At 43.5% G+C, this 22,347-nt stretch overlaps 1 protein-coding gene across 2 annotated transcripts in view; it reads right to left on the reverse strand.

Annotated features, from left to right (window-relative positions):
- Positions 1-22,347, reverse strand: part of cntln (centlein, centrosomal protein) — a 95,058-nt gene that overhangs the window by 42,800 nt on the left and 29,911 nt on the right. For both annotated transcript variants that reach the window (XM_085409715.1, XM_085409714.1), the window contains 3 exons: positions 20,893-21,014; positions 15,029-15,145; positions 5,114-5,214 (listed from right to left, as the gene is read on the reverse strand). In XM_085409715.1, coding sequence (XP_085265841.1) covers positions 5,114-5,214; positions 15,029-15,145; positions 20,893-21,014 — 340 coding nt within the window. The remainder of the gene's footprint in view (positions 1-5,113; positions 5,215-15,028; positions 15,146-20,892; positions 21,015-22,347) is intronic.

A 22,347-nucleotide genomic window follows, 5' to 3' on the forward strand; every position in this document is an offset into this window, starting at 1 on the left:
ATGCTTAAATGGCTGCTAGATATACTTTAATTGTGGAAAAGGCCTTTCCTTTATCTAACAGTTCTTGGAGAAAGGAGAGACTTTCCACACCATTCCTCAAATACCCTCCACTTGTTCTCATACTATGATCTTGTGGAGAGGGCTCTAACACTCTGTATAGTGGCTATAACACCCCTGGGGAGTCCTGCTGTACTCAGATTCAACCTCTCACGGGCCAAGCCCACAGGGCGAGGAGCTCGGGGTGAGGGTGAAAAATCTCCCCCCTGGCTTGGGAGACTAGTTCTCGTCGGAGAGGGAGAGCCCAAGGTTCGCTCCACAAGACGGGCATAATCTCCGCTAACCAATGGGACCTCGTCCACCTTGGGGCGATCAATATCATTGTTAGCCCTCTCTCTCTCACTCTGGTTAGAGTGGGAAAAATTAAGGCCAGTGGAGGGAATGCATAAAGCAGAGCTTGTGGCCAGTTGTGAGCTACCCCTAGTGGAGCCTCCTGGTCCCTCTGGGAGAAATACAGTGGACACTGAGCGTTCTCCCTCGAGGCAAACAGATCGACCTGTGGGTGGCCAAAGCGGGTCCAGATTTGGGTCACCACATGTGGGTGCACGGTCCAGTCCCCGTACTGCGGGTTTCCCCTGGACATTAAGTCTGCTCCCAAGTTCAGAGCTCCTGGAATGTGAGTAGCTCTCAGTGACAACAGATTGATGCTGATCCACATTATCAGCCTGCGAGCCAGCATGTGCAAAGGACGGGACCGTAACCCGCCCGCAAAGCGCAGGAATTTTCTGTGAGGCGGGTAAATAGGGATGTGAAAATATGCGTCCTTCAGGTCTATTGATGTAAACCAATTGCCTGGGCGCACTACATGCAGCAGAGTGGTGGTCGTCAACATCCTGAATTTGTATGACCTCAGATGCTGATTCAGAGCCCGTAGGTCCAGTATCGGACGCAGTCCCCCTCCCTTCTTGGGCCTACGGGAAAATACTTTGAGTAAAAGCCGCATTGGCTCTGCTCCTGGGGTATTTCTCGTACTGCTCCCTTTGATAGCAAGGTAGTTATTTCTTCTTGCAGGATCCTGGCTGATTCGCCTTTTGCAAGAGAGAAAATCACTCTGTGAAATCTGGGAGGGGTGGTTGCGAATTGTAAACGATAGCCTCACCCTAATGTCCTCACAACCCATTCTGGCGCAGCGAGAGCTCGCCATCTCTCTATTCTTGCTGACAGCGGCCCCAAAGACAGGCACTCCACAGTAGACGGAGCTTTGGCTCCCTCTTGTGGCGGAAACTGGTCCTGCGGGCCAGACCCGACTGCGCATGTGCGGGCGGCCTGCGCTTGACCAGCGCTCGTGGGGCCGGACACCACTGAGGGAATCGACCCCGGTGGTGTCTGGGTGCGTGGGGGCATTATGTTTTTCAACATACTCTGTGTTTTTCACACATTTTTCCCGTGCCCTTGGCAACATGCCTGGATGCAATGGGTAAATTTTTAATAAACAGTGTGTTTTTGTGTGACATGCTTGATTCAGCTGAACAGTGTCTCGTCGTCTCTTTGTTGAAATGCGCTCTGTGGGATCCAACTCGAGTCCCAGGCGCTGAAAGGTGGAGGCAGAACACACTTCTCCGAATGGACTTGGAGCCCGGGCTGGTCCGGCTCCGATCTCCCCGTGGGGGATGTTAGGCAGTCCGCTTCTTCTTGCGGTCCGACTTCTTGGCTGGTGGTGGGGCACCCTGAGCGGCAGCAGGCGGGACATGTTTCCTGGGCCAGTGGGTCTTAGGGTTCTGCGATCCTAGGGGACCCTGGGCTGCAACCTGTGGGGCTGGGCGGCGAGGGATTCTAAACATCGGCACGCCGGCTGGTGACCTGAGCGAACATTCGGCAACTGGGAGGAGGGGGGTCTTCCGAGGGAGACACAGCTGCAGGGCCTCTCCCTTGTTCTTTTTCTTCTCGAACTGTCTTTGCATGGTGGCAGCGGCGGTCCCGAAAAGGCCAGCGGGGTCGATGCTTTCATCCAGAATGTCACGTTTTTCTCCATCTGAAAGCTCCGACAAGTTCAGCCATCTGGCCCTCTCCTGTAGGACGATGATGCTGAGAGCTCTGCCCGCCGCTTGTACTGCTGCTCTAGTGAGGTGGAGACACTGGTCCGTAACAATGCCCAGCTCTTCCCACAGCTTGCTAGCATCCAGGTTCGCAGCAGTCTGGTCCTGGAGCTCCGCCGAGTAGGCTAGCAGGAGCGATGAGGCGTTCAATGCCCTCACGGTGGTGGCAACTGATTTACACGCCTTGTCAGCCAGGGAGGACTGCAGGCGTTTGGCCTTGGAGGGCAGGGACGGACCAGATGACATGGAAACCTCGTCCACGCATTCGGGGAAAAGCGGCAGTATCTGCTTAGTAGTGCACTTCACTTTGGGGAGCCTTTTACCCTCGTATCGTGAGGTGGAGGTCTCCGTTGTCACCGCGGGCCATGGGATCGCCAGCTTTTCAGCTGCCCGTTTTGCAACGTCAAATAGCTCCATGCCGCGGGACTGTGTGCCGGGGTTATCACAATCGGCCCCTTGTGTCGCAGAAGAGGGGGCAAAGAAAACGTTGTCATGCTCGTCCGAGACAAGATGTTCCGACGCTCCCTCAGAGGATTCGCTGAGTAGCTCATCATTAGCCTCGAGGGAATCAGACAACATAGCTTCGCAGCTGACCTCGGCATCATCCGCCAGTGGGAGGACGATATCCATCTCGTCGCCCCAGCTGGTGCCTGGTGTGGCTGACTCAGTGTGCTCCATCGGTGGGCCGATTGGAGACAGCATTGGGTCCTTCTTTGACAGGCTAGCCTGGCGGGCTAGCCTTCGGCGAAGACTTTTTAGGGTGAAGCAAGCGCAGTGTTCGCATGAACCCGGTGTGGAAATAGCCGTTTGGGCATGTTGCAGCCCGAGGCACATCACACACGCGTCATGTGTATCTGAACCTGAGATTTTGCAACCGCAGGGGCAAATTCTGGTCAGTGGTTTGCAGTCTGCCATATTAAGGAAGCTTGGTGGAGCTAGCTTGGAATTGGCTGGACGGCTAACGCTGATCTTTTTTTTTTTTTTCTTTTCTCTCGGTCGGATAGCTATGGTGAGCTAGTATGACCTAGCTAGTGTGGTGGCTAGCGCTTGTGCTACCTGGCTTGGTGACCGTGTGTAGCAAAAAACTGTTAGCTTGGTCAGCTAGCTGTTGTGCTAGGTGCGTGGTGGCAGGTAACACACTCTCCGACCTGGCTCTGTGGTGATGAGCAAGCGACTCGAAACGCGAACCGTGCTAGCGCCCGGTGACCAAGGTGTTAGCTTGCTCGCATGGACAGTTAAGCTAGGACTCACGTTCACAGTCAGGAGAGATGAGGTTTCTAAGAAGCGAGAAGAGGAAATTGAATGATGGGTGATGCTGCCTCACACCCTTTTATAGGGAGGAGGGTGGCCCCTCCCTGACGCAAGCGTCACGACTGCCAGCCAATGCTGGCTGGAGTAATGATATAGAGGCTTCTGAGGACAACGCTGAGAGAGTGTTCCCCATAGTGAGACACCGAAACGAATGTTTGAAAGAGAACAATACAAAACATTCTGCTTTTCTTTCTTTCCTATTTAAACATTCCTGACGGGATGACCAAAATAATTTGTACAATGAGGCTGGAAACATTAAATATTCAGGACCTTGACTTTTTAGGTCACTTGATCTTTTGGAGAACGAGTTGAGGGGGAAAAAGCGGCCACAGAAGCAGAGAGGAAAAAGAGAGAGGGTCATGTTGTAAAGAGCTGCTGCTCCCTTGCTTTGCATTGATGCTTTGCCCAGGGAAGTTTGTTACTTTGAATTAGCCTGCCCTTTTGTCTTCCCTACATGTCACATTCAATCAGACAGAGCACCAAATAGGACAGGAGGGCTGCTGTGTTCGCTGGGTACATAACCAGGTTGGGAGACAATTATCCAGCTCCAGCACTGGTGGCATGGGAGTTGGCACCTCAGCACTACCTTGATAAGAAGACGTGGTGGCTCCCTAGTCACCCACTGTTGAAGGAGGTTCTGGCACTGCAGCATACATTAACATCCCTCCCGTGTCTCCTCATAGGAAGCAGCACAAAGACTCCGTTCCTTTCATCTGCTGTCTTTCGTTAGTGTGATCCTGGTGTGAGCGACTGAACCTTGCATCTTTTTGATCGGGTCAAAGCGGTTCCTCAGGAGTAAATCTTATGGCCATCCATAATTTCCTCTTAAGAGTCTTGACTTTATGTCCAACTGACTCCAAATATACTCAGTTCAGTCTAGATTTAATATGAAATATTCTGAATGTTGCCACAATGGTGTAACCTTATTTGAACTGCAAAACAGCAGACATGTTCATAATCTGTATTAAAACTATACCAAATCAGAAAACACAGATGCCTATCTATTGCTGAGACCACACTCCTTCAAAGTTAAGGGATTCTTCCCTGACAAAATGTAAAGCCAAGCATGTCCTTTCAACAGAGGCTGCTTTCTCATATTCCTAACTAGACTGTCAACAGAAGTCAAGCCACTATTTTAATTAGTGCAATCCTTTAAATCACATGCTTGCATCTTCACCAGACACCATCATTGGCTGTGAAGAAAATTAAAGTGATATAGAACAGATCTGTTATTGAACTAGTTAATTAAGGTCACTGGTTGCAGTGGTCAGCATCTGACAAAGCAGCAGATTGGATTAAAAGGGATGTAATTTTTAACACCAGGAATAATACATGCAGACAAGATGGACACCACACTTGATGTCCTAATCAATTTACCAGGAGTTGATCAAGTCTTAATTGAGTTGTCCTATGAATTCTCCTGGGAGTAGTCTTATTAAATCCGCGCAGTAATGCACATGGCCCTGACCAGACCAGTGCTTAATTAAAAAAAAAAAAAAGAAGAAGAAGAAGAAGAAGTAGCATTGCAAACAAAATGAGCTTAAAATTAAAAACAGAATAACTGCGTAGAATTCAGTTTAGTTTCATTATTTTCAGACAAATTAAAACATGCATTCAAATTAATAAAGACCAAAGAGAAAAACATTATTTCGTAATTTTTAAGGCACTCCCTGACAAAAAGAAGAACTAGTGTGAAGGAAAATGCTCACCTTGGTGTTTGTTTGCAAGACAGAGGTGGAGTTCCTTTACTGTGGCCCGGTCCATAGCAGCCTGGACTCGCAGCATGTCAAGCTCTTCTTCCAAGCCAGCTCTGCATTAAACACAACATCAAATTTCCTTCAAACAAAGTTTGCTAAGTCAAATCTATGTTTTTTGAAACACTGGTTAATCATTTTTCAGACGTGTGCTTCAGAGATAAAATGTTTTATTTCTTTTTGATAGATTTTGATGTACTGAGTCCAGATATGACGTATGAAATAGCTGATTGGCTACTGTTTGTGAGATATTTAATATTTTTTTAAATAAAAAAAAAAAAAAAAAAAAAAAAAAAAAAAAAAAAAAAAAATATATATATATATATATATATATATATATATATATATATATATATATATATATATATATATATATATATATATATATATATATATGTATTACACCTATGTTTATTGTTTAGTTGAGTTTAAATTGTGTATAATGCTGTGTTTGCATTAATAAATTGCCAGCTGGAATCACCGATACGTTATTCAGAATTTTTTTTCCTATATCGCCCACTTGTATTTTCAACAGCATATTGTGAAAGAAAATGAAAACTGCTGGGATATTTCAATTTGCTTTAAAAAATTCTAAGTTCACTTTGCAGTATTACAGATCTCCTGCTACTAGGAAGGTCAAATTCAAGGTCAGTGCACATGTCAAAAGGTCACACAGCGATAATATCATAGAATTTGAAATTTGACAATTGCATTTCTTCTTTACTTAGTAGCATAATCATAAAAACTAGAACCAACCAACAATTTTGAACATCATTTTCAGTTTCCCAAAATGAGTAAAGTTGCACAACATTTATTTCCAAAGGTTTGTGGCTGTAGAACAGTAAAATATGAAAGGAGTAACAAAGAAACGCAAAAAAACAATCAACACAAGAACTGTGTGATGAGAATCTTTTACTCTCAATTCCACTGTGGAAGCCATTAATGTAGAAACTTTTAATGGACTTTTTAACTCGAATCTTATCTGCTGGCTTCTGTTCCCAAGGAAAAAAAAAAGATGACACGGCGAAGAAATCAACTAATTAAAATGCTTTTTAATTCATCTGGAAATCAAAGTGACAAGCAACATGAAACGCCAAGGTGGGAAAGTACAGTGTGTAACTGTGGGTGTTTGTGTGTATCACGGCAGACAAACAGACTGTAAAGTGTGCCCAATTACCTCTCTGCAATTAGCTTGATTCCTGCTAAAGGCTAATTATGTGGAGCCATGCTCTAGACTTTGCACTTTCAAGTTATTATTAGGACCCCAACTGAAGTCTACTGAGGATACACACAAACCCACTGAGACAACCACACCTGAAACACACACCTAATTTCCCTCCCCTTTGCTCCACGGAGTCAAAGAGAAACACTAGAAACAAGCTCCTACTATAGTGGCATTCTTCCCTCAGTTAACCTCATTACAAAGGCAGGTCTTCCTCCTGGCTGATTCTTAAAGCTTGTGGTAAGCTGAGCAAGCATGTTCCATTATGAAGCATTTGAGTAGTAAAAGGGCATTTGTGGTAAGGGTGAATTATGATGTGCATAATGCCAATTAACACAAACTCGGCACCTGTTTCAACCAATCTAATTTTGCTACACCAACCAGGAGATTCTTCCAGACATATGGCAAGAAAATTACATGGGAGAAGTTATCAGCATAGCAAAGGGATGGGAAGTAATTAGCATTTTAGTCCACACAGTCCAGCAGAGAGGCATAGTCTAATGGCTGACCACAGCCTAAATAAGTACACAAATGACTCTCCCAAAGGGAGTGAGGAAGCAGATGGATATGTGTCGCTCTTCTATAGATTTTCCTCCATAAATGAACTCCAGTCGATGAAGCAGAGGCACTGCCTTATGTGTCCAGGCTGTTAATGGGACAAATGAGCTGAAATATGCAGTGTGTGAAAGGAGCCTGCTCCATCTCATGTTTCTTTTTTATGCCTGTTTGGATGCTGATGGTATTGATGCTCAACCAAAGCTCATATGTAAAACTTTCAGTTTTGCTGAAGGATAAGCATAGTTTCTTAGATGAAGAAGAAATTGGATTGCAAATGGAGTTCATTGGCCAGGGGACTGCAGTTTCACAGCATAACATCCTGTAGATGGAAGACTACTGCAACTTGTACTCAGTAACAGTTGTGGCAGACTCTGCTCATATCTATAAGAGATTTTCCAGAAGAAAATGTACGGCAACCGTGCAACCCACCCAAAACATTTAAACACCTTTGGTTCACTGGTGAATTTGCATTTTAGAATTGACTGCTATGCTATTTGTTCCATTTGTTTCAGTTTTAAAGTTAAATGTTAAATTATCTTTATCTTTCATCTCCCACGTGTGTGATCATTAAATCATCGTTTGACTCAACCCGACCGGACCAGTGTTGTTATTGTGGGTTTTTCCTCTGGTGTCCATCCCCAATATTTTTTGAACCTTAACAAGTCCCACAAGTTTTCTGTTTTCTTACTTTCCAGTTTTTACAACCTCTCTCTTTTCTTAGTGAAATAAAAATGTCAAAAATGTGATTTCAAATTAGGATGAACTCCAACTCCTTGAGTGAGTAATCTGATAAATACAGGCAAAGTATTTTCACTCTACTGAAGATATGGTCCATCCATTCGCTTCCGCTTATCCTTTTCAGGGTCGCGGGGGGCGCTGGAGCCTATCCCAGCTGTCATAGGGCGAAAGGCGGGGTACACCCTGGACAGGTCGCCAGTCTGTCGCAGGGCTAACACATAGGGACAGACAACCATTCACACTCACATTCACTCGCACGTTCACACCTAGTGACAATTTGGATTAATCAATTAACCTATCCCCACAAGCTGCATGTCTTTGGACGGTGGGAGGAAGCCGGAGTACCCGGAGAGAACCCACGCAAACACGGGGAGAACATGCAAACTCCACACAGAAAGACCCCGGCCTGATGGTGGAATTGAACTCAGGACCTTCTTGCTGTGCGGCAACAGTGCTAACCACCGTGCCACCGTGCTGCCCAGCTATGTTTTAGATGTGCATCAAACTACACCAACCTGCACCTGAAACAAATTACCTTCCCCATCTTTTCCCTATGTTGCACTACCTCCAGTAACGTGAAATTTATTTGAAATGAAGCCATGATTTCCTGTCATATACTACATATTGCTAAGGAGAAAATGTTCTCTAAAGCTTCAACTCCTACAGAGTTCTTTGAGTCTTTTTTTTCTTTTCTTTTTTTTTTTTAATCAGGATGATAAATCAAATGAAGCTAGCTGGACAATTTTCAATTCCCTCTCAACTTGCCGCTTCACCTAAGGTAAAAGAGAAAAAAAAAAAACCACTCAGCAGGCATAAAAGCAAAAGAAGTTTCTTGGCAGAAACTAAACTAAAGGCAACAGACAGGTGTTATGTTTGCTAATGATGTGGTCTACAATGTAAGTCTATGTCTCACGCCGCTCTTTTGGCCCCGTTTTAAAAAACATTTTCGCGCTCATGCTGTGCTGGTACTTCAGCCACAAGCTATCCACTCCATGTCATTTGATCTCAGCTCTACATGTGCTGCGCCGAAAACAGCTTAGAGCACAAACTGCCAGTGTTTTCCTTCACAATTGTGTACAACGCAACGCATCATTCGCAGCCATTGTGATTTCACACGCCAGCCTCCTCTTGGTTTCTCTCTCGGCACAGAGCGGGGAACAGGGTGAGAAAGTGAAAACACCACTGGCATTTTCATCACTGGGGAAAGATTCCTGTTTTTGGGGTGTGTGGGGAGATTTCCCCCATGGTTAAACTCGGACTAGGAGGCTGTTTGTTCATGGAGGGAGTTTCAGCGGATAAGCCACTGCTGTCAGCAGAAACAGTGACTGGTGGAGTTCACGTTCCTCTGTGATCTACTTTTAGCCGTGGGCAATGCAGCGGCAGCGGCAGCGGCAGCAGTGGATCTCGAAGAGGTTGGTACTCCTGCCATAGGCCAATCATCTGAGAAGTAAATGGGGATTTGTGTTACAACCACAACCTAGGATGTCCGCTTTACTCATGGTTAAAGAGGCTTGTTGATGCCGTTAGGTATCCTAAAATGAAATCAAACAATATCATAATGGTGTATTTTTTTTAACATGGGAATGAGAAGGCCTGTCCATTAAAATCTTTTTAAATTTGACCAAAAAAAAAGACATACTGTTTTCTACTGCAAGTATGAATAGTGTTTGTGAGAGTTGTAATGTTGTCTCGATAAGATCGGATAAGACAGCGGTCCCCAACCCCCGGGCCTCGGTACCGGTCCGTGAGTCGTTTGGTACCGGGCCGCGAGAGTTGAGGCTCAGGTGTGAAATGTATGGTTTTCAGGGTTTTTATCAGTTTTCAGCGTTATTTTGTTATCGTTTTTAACGTTAACTTGGTTTTCCTGGGTCTTTTCACGTGTGTTATGAATAAATCTTCTTTTTTTCAGTACCGGTACTAGTTTTATTTTGTTGTATTTATCCGCGACACCTTAAAGGCCGGTCCGTGAAAATATTGTCGGGCATAAACCGGTCCGTGGCGCAAAAAAGGTTGGGGACCGCTGGGATAAGATGACCCACTAAAGCCTGCAACATAATTACCAGCTAAGTGTAAAGATGGCTTTTTTTTAGCATAGTAACTGACTTTCCAAATAATTAATGAGGGAAAACCTTAGTTGTCTGATTTAGGAAAATGCATATAACATTCTGTTTGTGTGTCTGTTTGTGTGAACAAATGTGTCCCTCCTCCAACTAAGCCCTGGTCCGGGAGGCAAAAGACTCTCATTACTTCTAATACCTTTTAGCAAATCAAGATGAAACGAAAAAAAATAGAGGAATATGAGGGTAAACTTTATTAAACTTAATTAGAGTCAACGTCGCTTATTGGGGAGGTTCACGTCCATAATGGTCACTCTCTACAGAGGAGCACTGCAAATGATCTCAAAGGCTTTTTCCCCAGTAATCGCTAGCTAATTTATGCTTTGATGTCGTCTGAGTATAGCATCTTAAGTCTGAGGGTGCACTGCATGTGTTTATTCTGTTTATGGAGCCTAAATAATCCTGCCTCTTTTTACCAACAGACCTTTAACAACAATTAACAAGCACGGACATGGAGCGCCGCAGACAGATGCATAATGAGGCAGATAAAATGATCCCAATGCGAATTTTCTAGCATACCATGCCCACAGTTGCTTTTCAGCTACGTACCAACACCAGTAGGAAATAGTCCTTGGTGTCAGTTAGTTTATTTGTCTTATTATTTTTTGTCTTATTATGTTATTTTTGTTTAAAAAACATAGAGAAAGCTAAGAGATACTCTAAACAGGTTTAAATGCTGAATGTTTACATTGCCCTTTATACTGATCTGGTTATGATGACATTATTACATAAAGGAGTTTGTATGAAACCTTGTATCGATGAACAGCAAAAACCATCAAAGTGGGCCCTAATGATGAACCGTTCAAAGCATGGGTTAACATAAACCTTATGGAAATATTTAAACTCGTTCTTTAACTTCCAGTATATAAATTTTTTTTAGTTCAGTTTTATTTATATAGCAACAACTCACAACAACAGCTGCTTCAAAGTGCTTACACTAGTACAGAGAAAATAGTCATGACACCGTATCAGCAAGTGTTTTTGTGACAGTGGGAAGGAAAAACTCCCTTTTATCAGGAAGAAACCTCAAGAGCCCCAGACGGCCCTCCCTGAGCCCGGCCATCTGCCTGGACCAGTTTGGGGTGAGGGGAAGAGGACAACATTAGGTCAACTGTCTCCTCCAAAACTGCTATTTTTAACACACACTCAATGTTTCCCATTAAAAAAAAATCAATTTATCCATCTCTTCATCCATTTATCATGATTGTGGGGAGCTAGAACCCAGGATCTTCTTGTTGTAATGTGACACTACACCACCACACTGCCCAAACAACTGTTTCAGAAAAAAAAAAAAAAACACAGCTTCAATTCAGAAATGTTATTGAGATGCAAGAAGGGCTATGTCACATCATACTGGCTGTGATAACACCAATATAAATGTTTTTATGTTATATAAAAATATCTTATCATGCTATTATTGCTCGCAACAGCGTGCCTTTATGTTCCCTAGTGTGTACAACAAGGACACAAGCCCAGGCATGTCTAAGAGCAAGAGTCAGATGTCAGCCTCTGATGACCATTTGGTGCCTAAAAAGGAAGCTACTTTAGCAACCTCTGGCAAAGCACAGCACTCTGCAAAATATGCAAGTAAACTGTTCCCACTAAAGGTGGAAACAACATGTGTTTTACCACTTGAGGCAAAAAAAAAAAAAAAAACAGACCATTGAGTAAAATCAGGTTATGAAGGAGGAGGAACAACTACCTGGTGATGTGTGACCCAAATGTGAACAAATGGCTCAAATGGGTGTTGATGGAGCACTGGCTAGATGCACTCCATATGACAGGGAAAGCAAACAGTGGATGGAAAACCAAGGTTTAGACCAGTGGCTATACTATAATTTTATTTTAAATTTAAAGCTTTTATGTTGATATTTGACTTATGCTGTAGGACTGGATATGATACTGGGCCACTACTATAATGCTGCTGTTGGCATCTTGTTTCAATATATTTAGAGTTCCAATTAGGAAGTGCATTATCGAAGACTGTGGTGCATTTGAAAAGATTTATAAATGCTGCTTTCAAGCATCAACAAAACACTCAGTTATTTTTCTTTTCTTTTTTTAAATTGTCAGTAAATTATCTTTAAATATTGTGACATAATTTTGAGCCCGCATCACCGATCACTACAGAAAAGTGGAAAACTAAAGAAATTCACTGTGTGACTCTAGTGGCTGTTAAAGCAGTATCTGTAAAAACTAGCAGCTAATATTGGAAGGCTAATGGTACAACTGGAGAGATGGGTTGTGATGAAATGCAAAATAACCATGATAGAGCAGAGCTCAGCAGGAATATAGCCTAATACTGAGAGGCATTAAACAGAAAGAGCAGCTAAAAAAATCTGTTCGTGTTTTGAGATAAGTGATTAGGGGAGATAAAATAAAGAGGAGATCAAGATGCTCTGCGTCCTCCCAGTGCTGGCAACACTGCCAGCTGTAAGGAACTGCATAAGCTGAGCTGTGCCAAATGCAACATGGCATATCAAATCACTAAAGAGGAAATGGCCTTTAGAAAATTACAATTAGAAAAATGGACCACCACATTTTATTTCCCCCAGGGATATGCTTTCCCTCCTTTTTTCCCCCACCATATGCCTATGATCTAAACTTAGTCCCACATAAAACAATTTGCACTTCTCAGGAAACAGGAAATACACAACTTTTGTTAGTCTTTTAATGCTACATTAAAAGTGGGGTCACCAAATCTGGCACGCCACCTTTGAGAAATTTAAGCGTGGAGACGTGCATTAAATACTGTAAGTCAGCATTTAATATGTTGACTTGGTGATACGTTCTAATATTTTGTAAATTATTGCATCCTGTTTATCCTGTTTTCTAGGCAATTGTTTTGGAAACAGACTTTTTCCAAGTTGGAGGTAGGAATTGTAAAATTTTAAAGCTTGGAATGCACCTTTATGACCTAACATCAGTGACCAACAGCACTAATGTTTTGTCCGTGCAGAAGCAAAGGTATTAGCAAGTGCATTCATCATTTATATAGCATTACTTCTCTGTAGTATGCCATTTATAAATACAAATATACTACTATTTCTATTTCTATGTCTATGATTATGATTATTACTAACATTAATATAGCAGCAATAATAGCGATACAGTAGTGATAGCTGTATATGGGATAACAGTAAACGATGGATAAATATATTTGAATTTATAAATGACATACTAAAGAGCAATGCTGTATAAATGATTAATTAAGCACTTCTTAATAAGGAACTAAGACCTTACTAATGCATAATAGTGTGACATTATTATAAAGTGCTGCCAGTTTACAGACCTGATTCATATTCATACAGACTTGAGCCTAAAATAATACTCATTCAAAAGCATTTCAAAACTCAACAAATTAGTATTAGCTGCGTGTGCTGCCCAAAGAGACCTTTATTAATGTTACATGAAAAGTCATCCTTCCTGCAAGTTCACGCAATAGGTGTTTGCTATGATTTTCAAGTAAAAAGTTGTCAAATAATAAGTAATTTGTTGCCTAATTCATCCTTAAATTAAACCACAGGGAGCCGACAAATCAGCGAACAAACAGAACAGACCTGTTTCACCTTCCTCCTCACCCTGCTATTCAAGTGCTTAGATTACAGGGGGCTGGTTTTGATAACCCTCTCTTAGTGCTTTAGGGACCCACTGTGCACAAGTTATCAGAGCAATATTCATTGTGGGAAATGGTCATTTGGGCCTCAAGACAGTGCTTTAAATGTGCTGTTTTTGGAGAAGGTGAAAGAAGGCATCTGTGAATGATATCATGACAATGAGGAAACCAAATGAAAGACAAATAGAGTTTATACAGAGACTCTCCTCTAAACCAACCACTAGCTATTTAAAGCTTAATAAGGGCCTTTATTTTAGCTGTTATGAGACAACAATTACACTTATCTGACAGAACTGTTATGAACACATTTATTATTATACTAGTCAGTGAAAAGCAAATTTTTCCCTCCATGCCCCAAGTCTTTCCTGGCATTTGCTTTAGGGTAACAGGACCGTCTTTGATTATTTGCACTAGGATGGACTCATTCAACTGAAATTTGCATTGTGAGTTGCGGGAAAGTAAAGCTTTTTGGTTAAGCTGGCTTTGTTCACAGTCCCAAACTATTTTCACTCCTGCTAATTCTCACAACAGGTATGAAAGGAGGAGCAGAATAAAGATGGGAAAAGTGACAGGGAACCTGCTGAGCTGTACGTGTGTGAAGATGCTTGCCCTGGAATTGAGAGGTTTTGTTTCTAAAGTGCAAGTTAAAAACATCTCAGCCAAGTTTACTTTCCACAAGCGACCGTCGTGAGGTCGCATGTGAGGGCCGGGAAAGGAGGAAATGAGGTGGAGTGCTGGTCAGGGGCACATGAGGGGGATCAACACCAACCCCTAAGGATGAGGCAGTTGCACAGCTAGGAAGGAGGCCAGCAGCTCTCCATCCCTTGTGGTTTTCCTTGCAGGTCAGTTCCAAGGAACCTGCATGTTCACTGCGGTCTGTTCACTCCCACACGCCCCGCCTCTATATCATATTGTGCTCGGGTCTGCTCAGTTCTAGTCGTGGCCAGGCAGGCAGGCAGGCGGACGGACATCCCTTAACAGGCAGCATCAGCGGCACTAGGGCTGCTAGCCTGTAATTAGCTCAGACAGCTCAGGCTTGGAGAGAGCCAGCCGGGCTATATCATAATGAGCTCAGCTGGGATTAGGAGGACAGGGCAGGGGGGTGAGCAGAGGGGAAAGCAATGAAGGGGGTGGTGGTGGGGAAGTACTAGAATTCTGGCCTCAGCCTACTGCAGCATCACAGAAGGCCGGAGGGAGACAACTGGGAAGACAAGTAGGAAGAGGGTAAGGGGAGGTTACAGAGGCACGAGATAGAGAAGGGAAGAGGTGAGCAGAGGTGAAGGCTAGGGAAGACTGGAGAGAGGTAGACCATGGCTTTAGGCCAAGCTTTGTGTAGCACTGCAGAGGGTCAGTGTTAGTGGTACGGTTACAGGGGGCTTCTCTAGATCAAACAAGACAATGGCTACACTACATCCAGAGACAGACTAAAGACAAAAGAAGGAGCAAAGAGAAGAAGTAACAAAGAAGTAACATGAAATGAAAAGCATCTCTCAAGTAACTTCAAGCTGGGAGTGTCAGTACTGTTGCTAAACTCTAGGTGCACATGTGAGCTAACAAGTCTACTGCAACTTAAAGATTGGAAGTTTTCAGGCAGGGAATTTTTAATGCAGGCAACTTACTTTTCAATAGAGAGTTTTCTGGTGAGGTTTTTCAAGTAGGCCAGCTCATTCCATACAGCATCACTGTCCTCTTGCCGCAGCTGCCACGGCGCTGCACGCTGTATCCTTCCACCTGGCCTAGACACACAACAAAAGAAGACCAAAGTGTAGATGCATAGACAAGCGAAACTGAAAAACACAGGCTCACTTGGCACACATACGGACATAAGGAAAGTAATAGGGGTGCAACGATACACAAAATTCACGGTTCGGTTCGGTTCGATACTTTGGTGTCACGGTTCGATATTTTTTCGATACAAAAAAATGTTCATGCATTTTTAATTTGTCATTTATTAAAATTATAAATATATATTTTAACTCAAAAGTACAGTTTTTAAATTTTACCCTAACCCTTGTGCCTGTTTTTTATTTTGACAGCGAATGCGCACCTGCGGACCACTTATGTGCAGCCCTGGTTATTTAGCTCATCATATTACAGCCACAGAAATTCTTTTGTCCATGAAACCATAAAGCTGCACTTTCTTTTTGCCTTATAGTCTGATTTGTCATAACTTCTCCGTTTTGTGGTAAGCTTTTCTTTGGCTGTCACTTCTTCACCCTGACCTGTCTTATTTGGCTCAGCAGAACTGAAATGCTTTTACACACGCACTCACATAAGCTCAGCGATTCTCTGCGCGACCAACCTCTCACATGTTTAAGCTGCGGGAGATTTCACTTGTCATGTTTGCATAGTAAGCTAACGATTGATAAGACGATGTCAGAGGAATTGGTGCACAAATTATCATCACTCACAGATTAGTGCTGTCGCTCTCTATACACAGTTCGCAAGATTGCAAAGTGAAAGCAAAAAAAACAAGCGCAAATTCAAACGCGATTTCAATATGTCACATATTGACAGTGGCTCACCGATGCCAATGACATAATTACCCAGCTACATTTCTGAAAGAATGCAAAAGCATTGACATATATTTTTCGTACAATAGCCCGACGGGCAGGGAAGAGATAGATTTTGGTAGCCCGACTGAAAAAATCGCTAGCTCCGGGACGTCGGGCTAGCGATATTGCAAGCCCTGTATCTGATTGAGGAATCACTCATCTTTGGAAAAGAGAGTTTATTACAGAGAAATGTCTCTTTCCAAAATAAAAGCTATACTATCCGCTTCTTCTGGGCTATATTCTCAGCAGCATAAGGAGAATCATGTGCTAACAGCTGTCTAAATGACTCGGCTAAAGTTAGTAGCATGCTTGTTGTTTTTGTCTTTGCACTAGGATGATGTCGGCGTAAATGTGCAGTCATATTCGTTGTGTTCCCACTAGTGCTTTCAGGTTAATCTCGTTGAAATGACCTTAACGCCACAACACGGCAAATCTCCGTTAACGAGCTACCGCCGATCGCTCCGTGCATGGGGCTAGACGGCCAACACGTTAACGAGCTAACTGCGCTAACACACTAGTTCACACCAATGTAATTGAGCATTGCATGGCACATCCAACATACTGTTTTACTTTAGTCCATGACTCGCTTACCTTCAGGGTCATACGTCACATGAAAACCAAAATAATTCCAAACGCCAGATCTGAATGGGGGAGGTCCATGTTGCAAGGAGAGCTTAACTTCTGTCTTGCTAGCTTGCCCTGCGCTCTTCCTTCTGACTATGCTGTCTGTGTTGAGCGCTCAGTGGATCTGCGCTCAACAGTGCAGCCTAGGCGGAGTAGTCGAACACAGATTCACTGAGCGCTCAACACAGACAGCATCGTCAGAAAGAAAATTGATAAAATAAATTACAAATGTTGTATTGTTCGATACATATGCGTACCGAACCGAAAGCACTGTATCGAACGGTTCAATATCGATACGAATATCGTTGCACCCCTAGAAAGTAAACCTACTAACAAGGGAAAATTGTTGGTACTATACATCAACTTGCTGCCTCTGGCCAATTCACTCTGGGTAACAAGGCCCCTTAGTGTTGCTGTGTTTTTATTATTCAGCCATCTTTAGCAGTATTCAAATGAGCAGCCTTGACTTTGACATTTCAGTGGCAAATCATGTACCGACGTATGCATGTTTGTTAAAGCCCAGGGCACTGCCCGTGTGGCAGGGCAGTGGAGCATTCCCTGTGTGCCATGCAAATGTAAATAATGGCAAAAACACACTCGCAAACGAGGTCATTCAAATGTCTACACCTCACTTATGAATACTTAATGACACTTTGTGCTCAGTAGCTGCCGCCTCCATTGAACTTCCCATTTCAAATCACACACACACACACACACACACACACACACACACACACACACACACACACACACACACACCATCGCCACTGCCCCCAACTGCATCCCTGCACACATCCAACTCATCAATCAGCCAGAGCCCAACACATTCAATTCCAATTAGCCTTTCATTTGCAAACTAAAACAGGTTTTAGTGAGAAATCCACAGATTGCAAAAGAAGCAGATGAGAAGAGAATACCGTTTTTGTCACGGACACAGACACACCGACTTCTCATTTTCACTCGATCAATGTGGCAGGGGTGTGGAAATGGATTGTGAGGGTCGCTGTTGCGGAGGGGTCCTTTTCCCATGGTCATTATTGGCTATCTAGATGCCGCCGTGCTATGCTAATACTAGTTAAACCCTGGTGACTGGGAGTTAGAAGCTACTGAGGAATGGCAAATGTTTTCATTTAATACTGCTAATGCCCCCGTGAGCAATTTGAAGCCCTTGAACTTCTTTAGAGTGTAGTTGTGTGGCCGTACATGCGTGCTATGGGAGTAGTGTGTTAGTTTCCCAGAGTCTAAAGCTATTTAATACATAACCTTACTGTACTCTATAGGCACAGAGACTGACATTTCTCTGAAAGCACACAATGAATGAAGCCAAACCTACATTAAAAGTGCCTGGAGTAAGTACAAGATCTTTTACCCACAGCTGTTTCAATTCTCCCTGTGCAATTTCCGGTTTGCAGTGTATCATCTGCATTACTTAAGAAATGTGCAAGAAGCTTTATTAAGTCATGGTAAAGCTTTATACATTTTAATTTGTTTACAGTGGGCCTAAAAGCTGTTGAACATGGAGCCATGAGAGAGCCATCTTCTTCAGGCCTCAGTGCATCCTCCCTTATGGTATCCTTGTTTCCATTATTAAGCAGGAGGAAACAGAGAGAACTTTTCCACGCTGCTGCGGCTAATTGCTCTGAATCAGGGGGAATCTGTTTATGGGCGCAACTTTGATCAGAGTACGGATGCTTTAATAACCTTTAATTTTATTTGCTCACCCCCATCATCCCCAGTCTGATTAAAAAATGTTTTCCCTTCTCTAATATAAATAAGAAGTTGGGTTTTTCTCTCTCTCTTCTTCACACCATTTTGGGAAAATATGGTGGTGCAGTAATGGTGAATGGCAGGGTGATTTCACTGGGACTGGCCAACTGCACATTGCCTGCATACCGATCAGCCGATGGACTGTTCTTCTGATTTGCGATTGGTTGGCAGTTCTATTCTGGGCGGGACTGGCTAACAGACACATTGCTGACATCTTTTGGCAGCTGATTGCACACAAACCAATCATCTAATCAATAATTTGCTGGGCAATGCTGGAGACTGACAAAAGAAAAACTTTTGAACATAACTGGAATTTTGATAAAGATCATACCACATTTTCAGGGAAAAATTGAAAAATTCTGGTAATTCCAGTGAGTTTACAAATTTTTCTTGCCTATGTAGTTTTGTCATAGATAGCTATGGGACATTCCTTTATTCTTGCTTCATCAGTAAAGCAGCTAAATAGTCTAGAGCTGATTTAATGTGTGGCATTTGTATTAGGATGCCGTTTTTGGTGGACATAAAACATGTGGACGACGCCCTTGAAGTAAATGAAATATGCCATTAGGCTGGAAGTTTATTAGATATACATTGGAGAGATAGCAAAAACATTAGTTGTTGCTACATCGACACTTTGGTATATCTTTAAAAAAAAACTACGAGTACAGGATTCCTTTCTATACTAAAGAAAACCCTTCACAGCATTCAGCCACATGAGAAACACTCTAAAGCAGGTGAGCATATTCTTGAAAAATTTAACATTAAGAGAAAACTTCACAAGAGCAAATACAAAGGGTTCACCACAAGGTGCAAAACACTCATCAGCCCCAAGGATAAAATGCTAGAATAGGAATAGACTTTGCTAAAGAATATCTGAAACACGCTGGATCACTACTCAACACAGCACTTTTGAAAGTACCTTTACCAGAGGGTCATTTTGAAAAACGAAATATAATAAAAAAATTGTGACACTGTCTAAACATTTCTAAACCTGACAGACACGGCAAATAAGTAAATGCATTCGTACAGGCAGGTGAAGAGAGACGCACTTACCCATTTATCGTTTGGTCAGGAACACAAAGGGGATCAAACTGACCCCCCTGCATCTACAACAACGCAGCATGGAAGCTGTTGGGACATCCCTAACAAGCTCGAAATGCAATGAGAGTCAACGCCTATCCCCGCTGACTTGTTAGGCCCCTGATTTCCTAGCACTAATGGGAGTATTTAAGTCATTTTCTATTGTCTCTCATTCAGGCGGGCATTACCCCAGTGGGCTTAACAGCTATTTAAGGATGTGGCCTAATGCCAAATGAATGCCAAGATCATAACATTGAGTGACTGGTTGGTGCCAAGGAAGACTGAAAAGGGCAAAGCTGCCTATTGCATCAATTTCATGTCAAATCACTCATGAAACACAGATACACTGACACTGATAGACTGAAATCTAACATTAGGCTTTCTATACTGAACTAAATCCCTGTTTGTATTATTAAAGGAACATGCATGCTTTCTTTTAACAAAAATCAATGTTACCATTCAGAGCGTTTCATTCGTAACAGCGAAACGTTGCCGAGGCTCTCTCTACATGGCCGTCTTTGTTCCCACTGTCTCAGACACATGCTGCTGAGCCGCGCTGAGCTAACATGAGCCGAGTCGAGCCTAGGGCTGAACACGCTCTCGCACTCACTCCACTTTCACACGGGCTCACATTGCACTGCTGTTTTCTTTAATTAACCCAGAGAGAAAACAGCTGACGGGGTCAACACCTCGCTCCCGCACGGCCACCACATATACGCACCTTTAGCTACTCTCTGAGCGGTCTTAATGACGCTGGTGGAGAAAAGAAATAGACAGCAAAGTAGGAAACGACTAGTGGAGACAACACAAAGAAAAAACCCGTATGTTAATGACATTTTCCAGCACATTTTCCACTTTGTGTAAAAAATCCCGTGGTTTTTGCTGAAGATAGCAGCTCAAAACAGGAAATGGCTCTCATCCCTCCTCCCTCTTGCAGCATTCCTCCACAGGCCTTCTCAAACACCTTGCACCCCCAGGACCAGACACCTCCAGCCTCTGGCTCTCACATCTTAATGAACGCTGAGGGAGAAGAGACGAAGAGCACATACACTTGGCACAAAACGGGCCAATTTGACTGGGCTTAAAACCTCTGAGCTTTTCAAAGATGAAAAAAGCGGAATTTCTCCCACTCTCCCAAATCCAGAACTCAGGTCTTGTCAGACAACATGTGGAGCGCAATGGGGCCCTAAGACTATTTGTGAGTGGTTTCAGGGGGTTGTAGTGTTTCACAGGGCTTTTAACATAAGGCAAGGCGAGTTATATGCTTTGAAGTGTCTCTCACTCACTGCTGCGTAGTGAAACTGGAGGTTATCCCAGTTGCTTTGTGTATGCACAGGTTTTATTTTATGAAGATGTGGGTTCTGTATATTTTGATCTTTCACCATTCATTTGCAGTCATAATTTCCTGTGAGATAAGAGTTTATTATGAAATGTTAGACAGTAAAGTGTGTACTCACATGCCATTTGATTTCTCCATCTCTTTCAGCTGATCTCTGACTGCCTTGTAGTTGGTCTGAATCAAACGCAGGCGTTCACGACGTTTATCGTGAGCTCTCCTCAGCTCTTCATTTTCCTCCATCTGTAAAGCACAATGGCAACATTCCGCCGTGAGTTGGGTAACTCAAATCAAAGTTAACAGAAGAAGGGAATTTGCCGCAATTGCACTGATACAGCCCATACTGGGCATGAAATATAAGAAACCAACATATTTAAGCTGCTTTGCAGCTGAAACATCTCAGCCTAACAGAAAGCAGCCGGTCAAGATTCATTCCACTTTCCTTGTTTCTCCCAAACAAATGCTTCCACTCCTTCTGGTCAACTGAGGCATCATTAAAATGAGGCGTTTACATGACAAGTCGCTGGTGCCACTGTACACTAAACAGGCCTGCACACTCACACACGCTCACGTTAACCAGCAAAGAAACAAACTCACTGGAGTTACCAACTGACGACAACCGTGTGTTGTGATATGGGGTTGTAGTGGTGGGTTTGTTGCTGTTGACAGCTATTAAAACAGAACGAGATTGGGCTCCTGCTTTAAAGAAGGAGTTAAGAGAAGACAACATATAGATTTTTCTTGTCAGGGGCATCCCTCCTCCCTCATCACATTGACCTTAACAGGGAGAGCAATGGAAAAAATTCTTTCAACAGGCAGGACAAACAGAGGTGGAAAGAGGGTAAGGAAAAAGAGACAGAGAGCTCATGGAAGTAGAGAAAAGAGAAAGAGAACTGAGAAATTAGTACGAGAGGGAAAAGAGAGAGAGAGAGAGAGAGAGAGAGAGAGAGAGAGAGGGGGGAGGAAAAGGAAAAGTGAAAGGAAGGGTGCAGGACAGGTTTCTGCTTGAGTGGCCAAGGCTAGGGAGAGTTGTCGAGTGCTTTCTGAAGGGAAGGAGCTTGTTTACTGCTGATATGACACGGCTACCCTGCAGAGAGGGAAATGCGAGCCCTCGGCCCTGTTATTATTAACAAGGACAAAGAGAACAGAGAGAGAGCGCACACAAATATGCGCTGGACACACAATGTGTGTGCACACACGCGCACTGCACATCCACACTGCCGATGTGACAAGTATGGATTTTCCCTAGTGTGGATTATTCACTGAGGACATCTGCAAGACATCGTCAGCCCTTTCGAGCAGCCCCCGACCTCTCAAAAACAGGGCTTTAATGAAAGGGGCCAGACCAGAGCAGTGTTAACTGGTGGAACTAGAGGCTGAGGGGGGACACAGAGGAGTTGTGGCTGACTGATGGAGGGGCGGCGGGGGGGTGGGATGGTGCAAGTGGCAGGGCACTAGCCACATCATGGCTTCCCAGGCTCCTTATAGAGCTTCCCCCTGGGCAGACCAGCTCTGGTCATCAGGCCACAGACCCTTGCCCACCGATCAATACACCCCCACTCAGTCAGTGAACACA

The sequence above is a fragment of the Rhamphochromis longiceps genome, linkage group LG6, assembly GCF_057381845.1.
Source record: "Rhamphochromis longiceps isolate RC_006_pf linkage group LG6, R_longiceps_female_GT1.1, whole genome shotgun sequence".
Classification (NCBI taxonomy): domain Eukaryota; kingdom Metazoa; phylum Chordata; class Actinopteri; order Cichliformes; family Cichlidae; genus Rhamphochromis; species Rhamphochromis longiceps.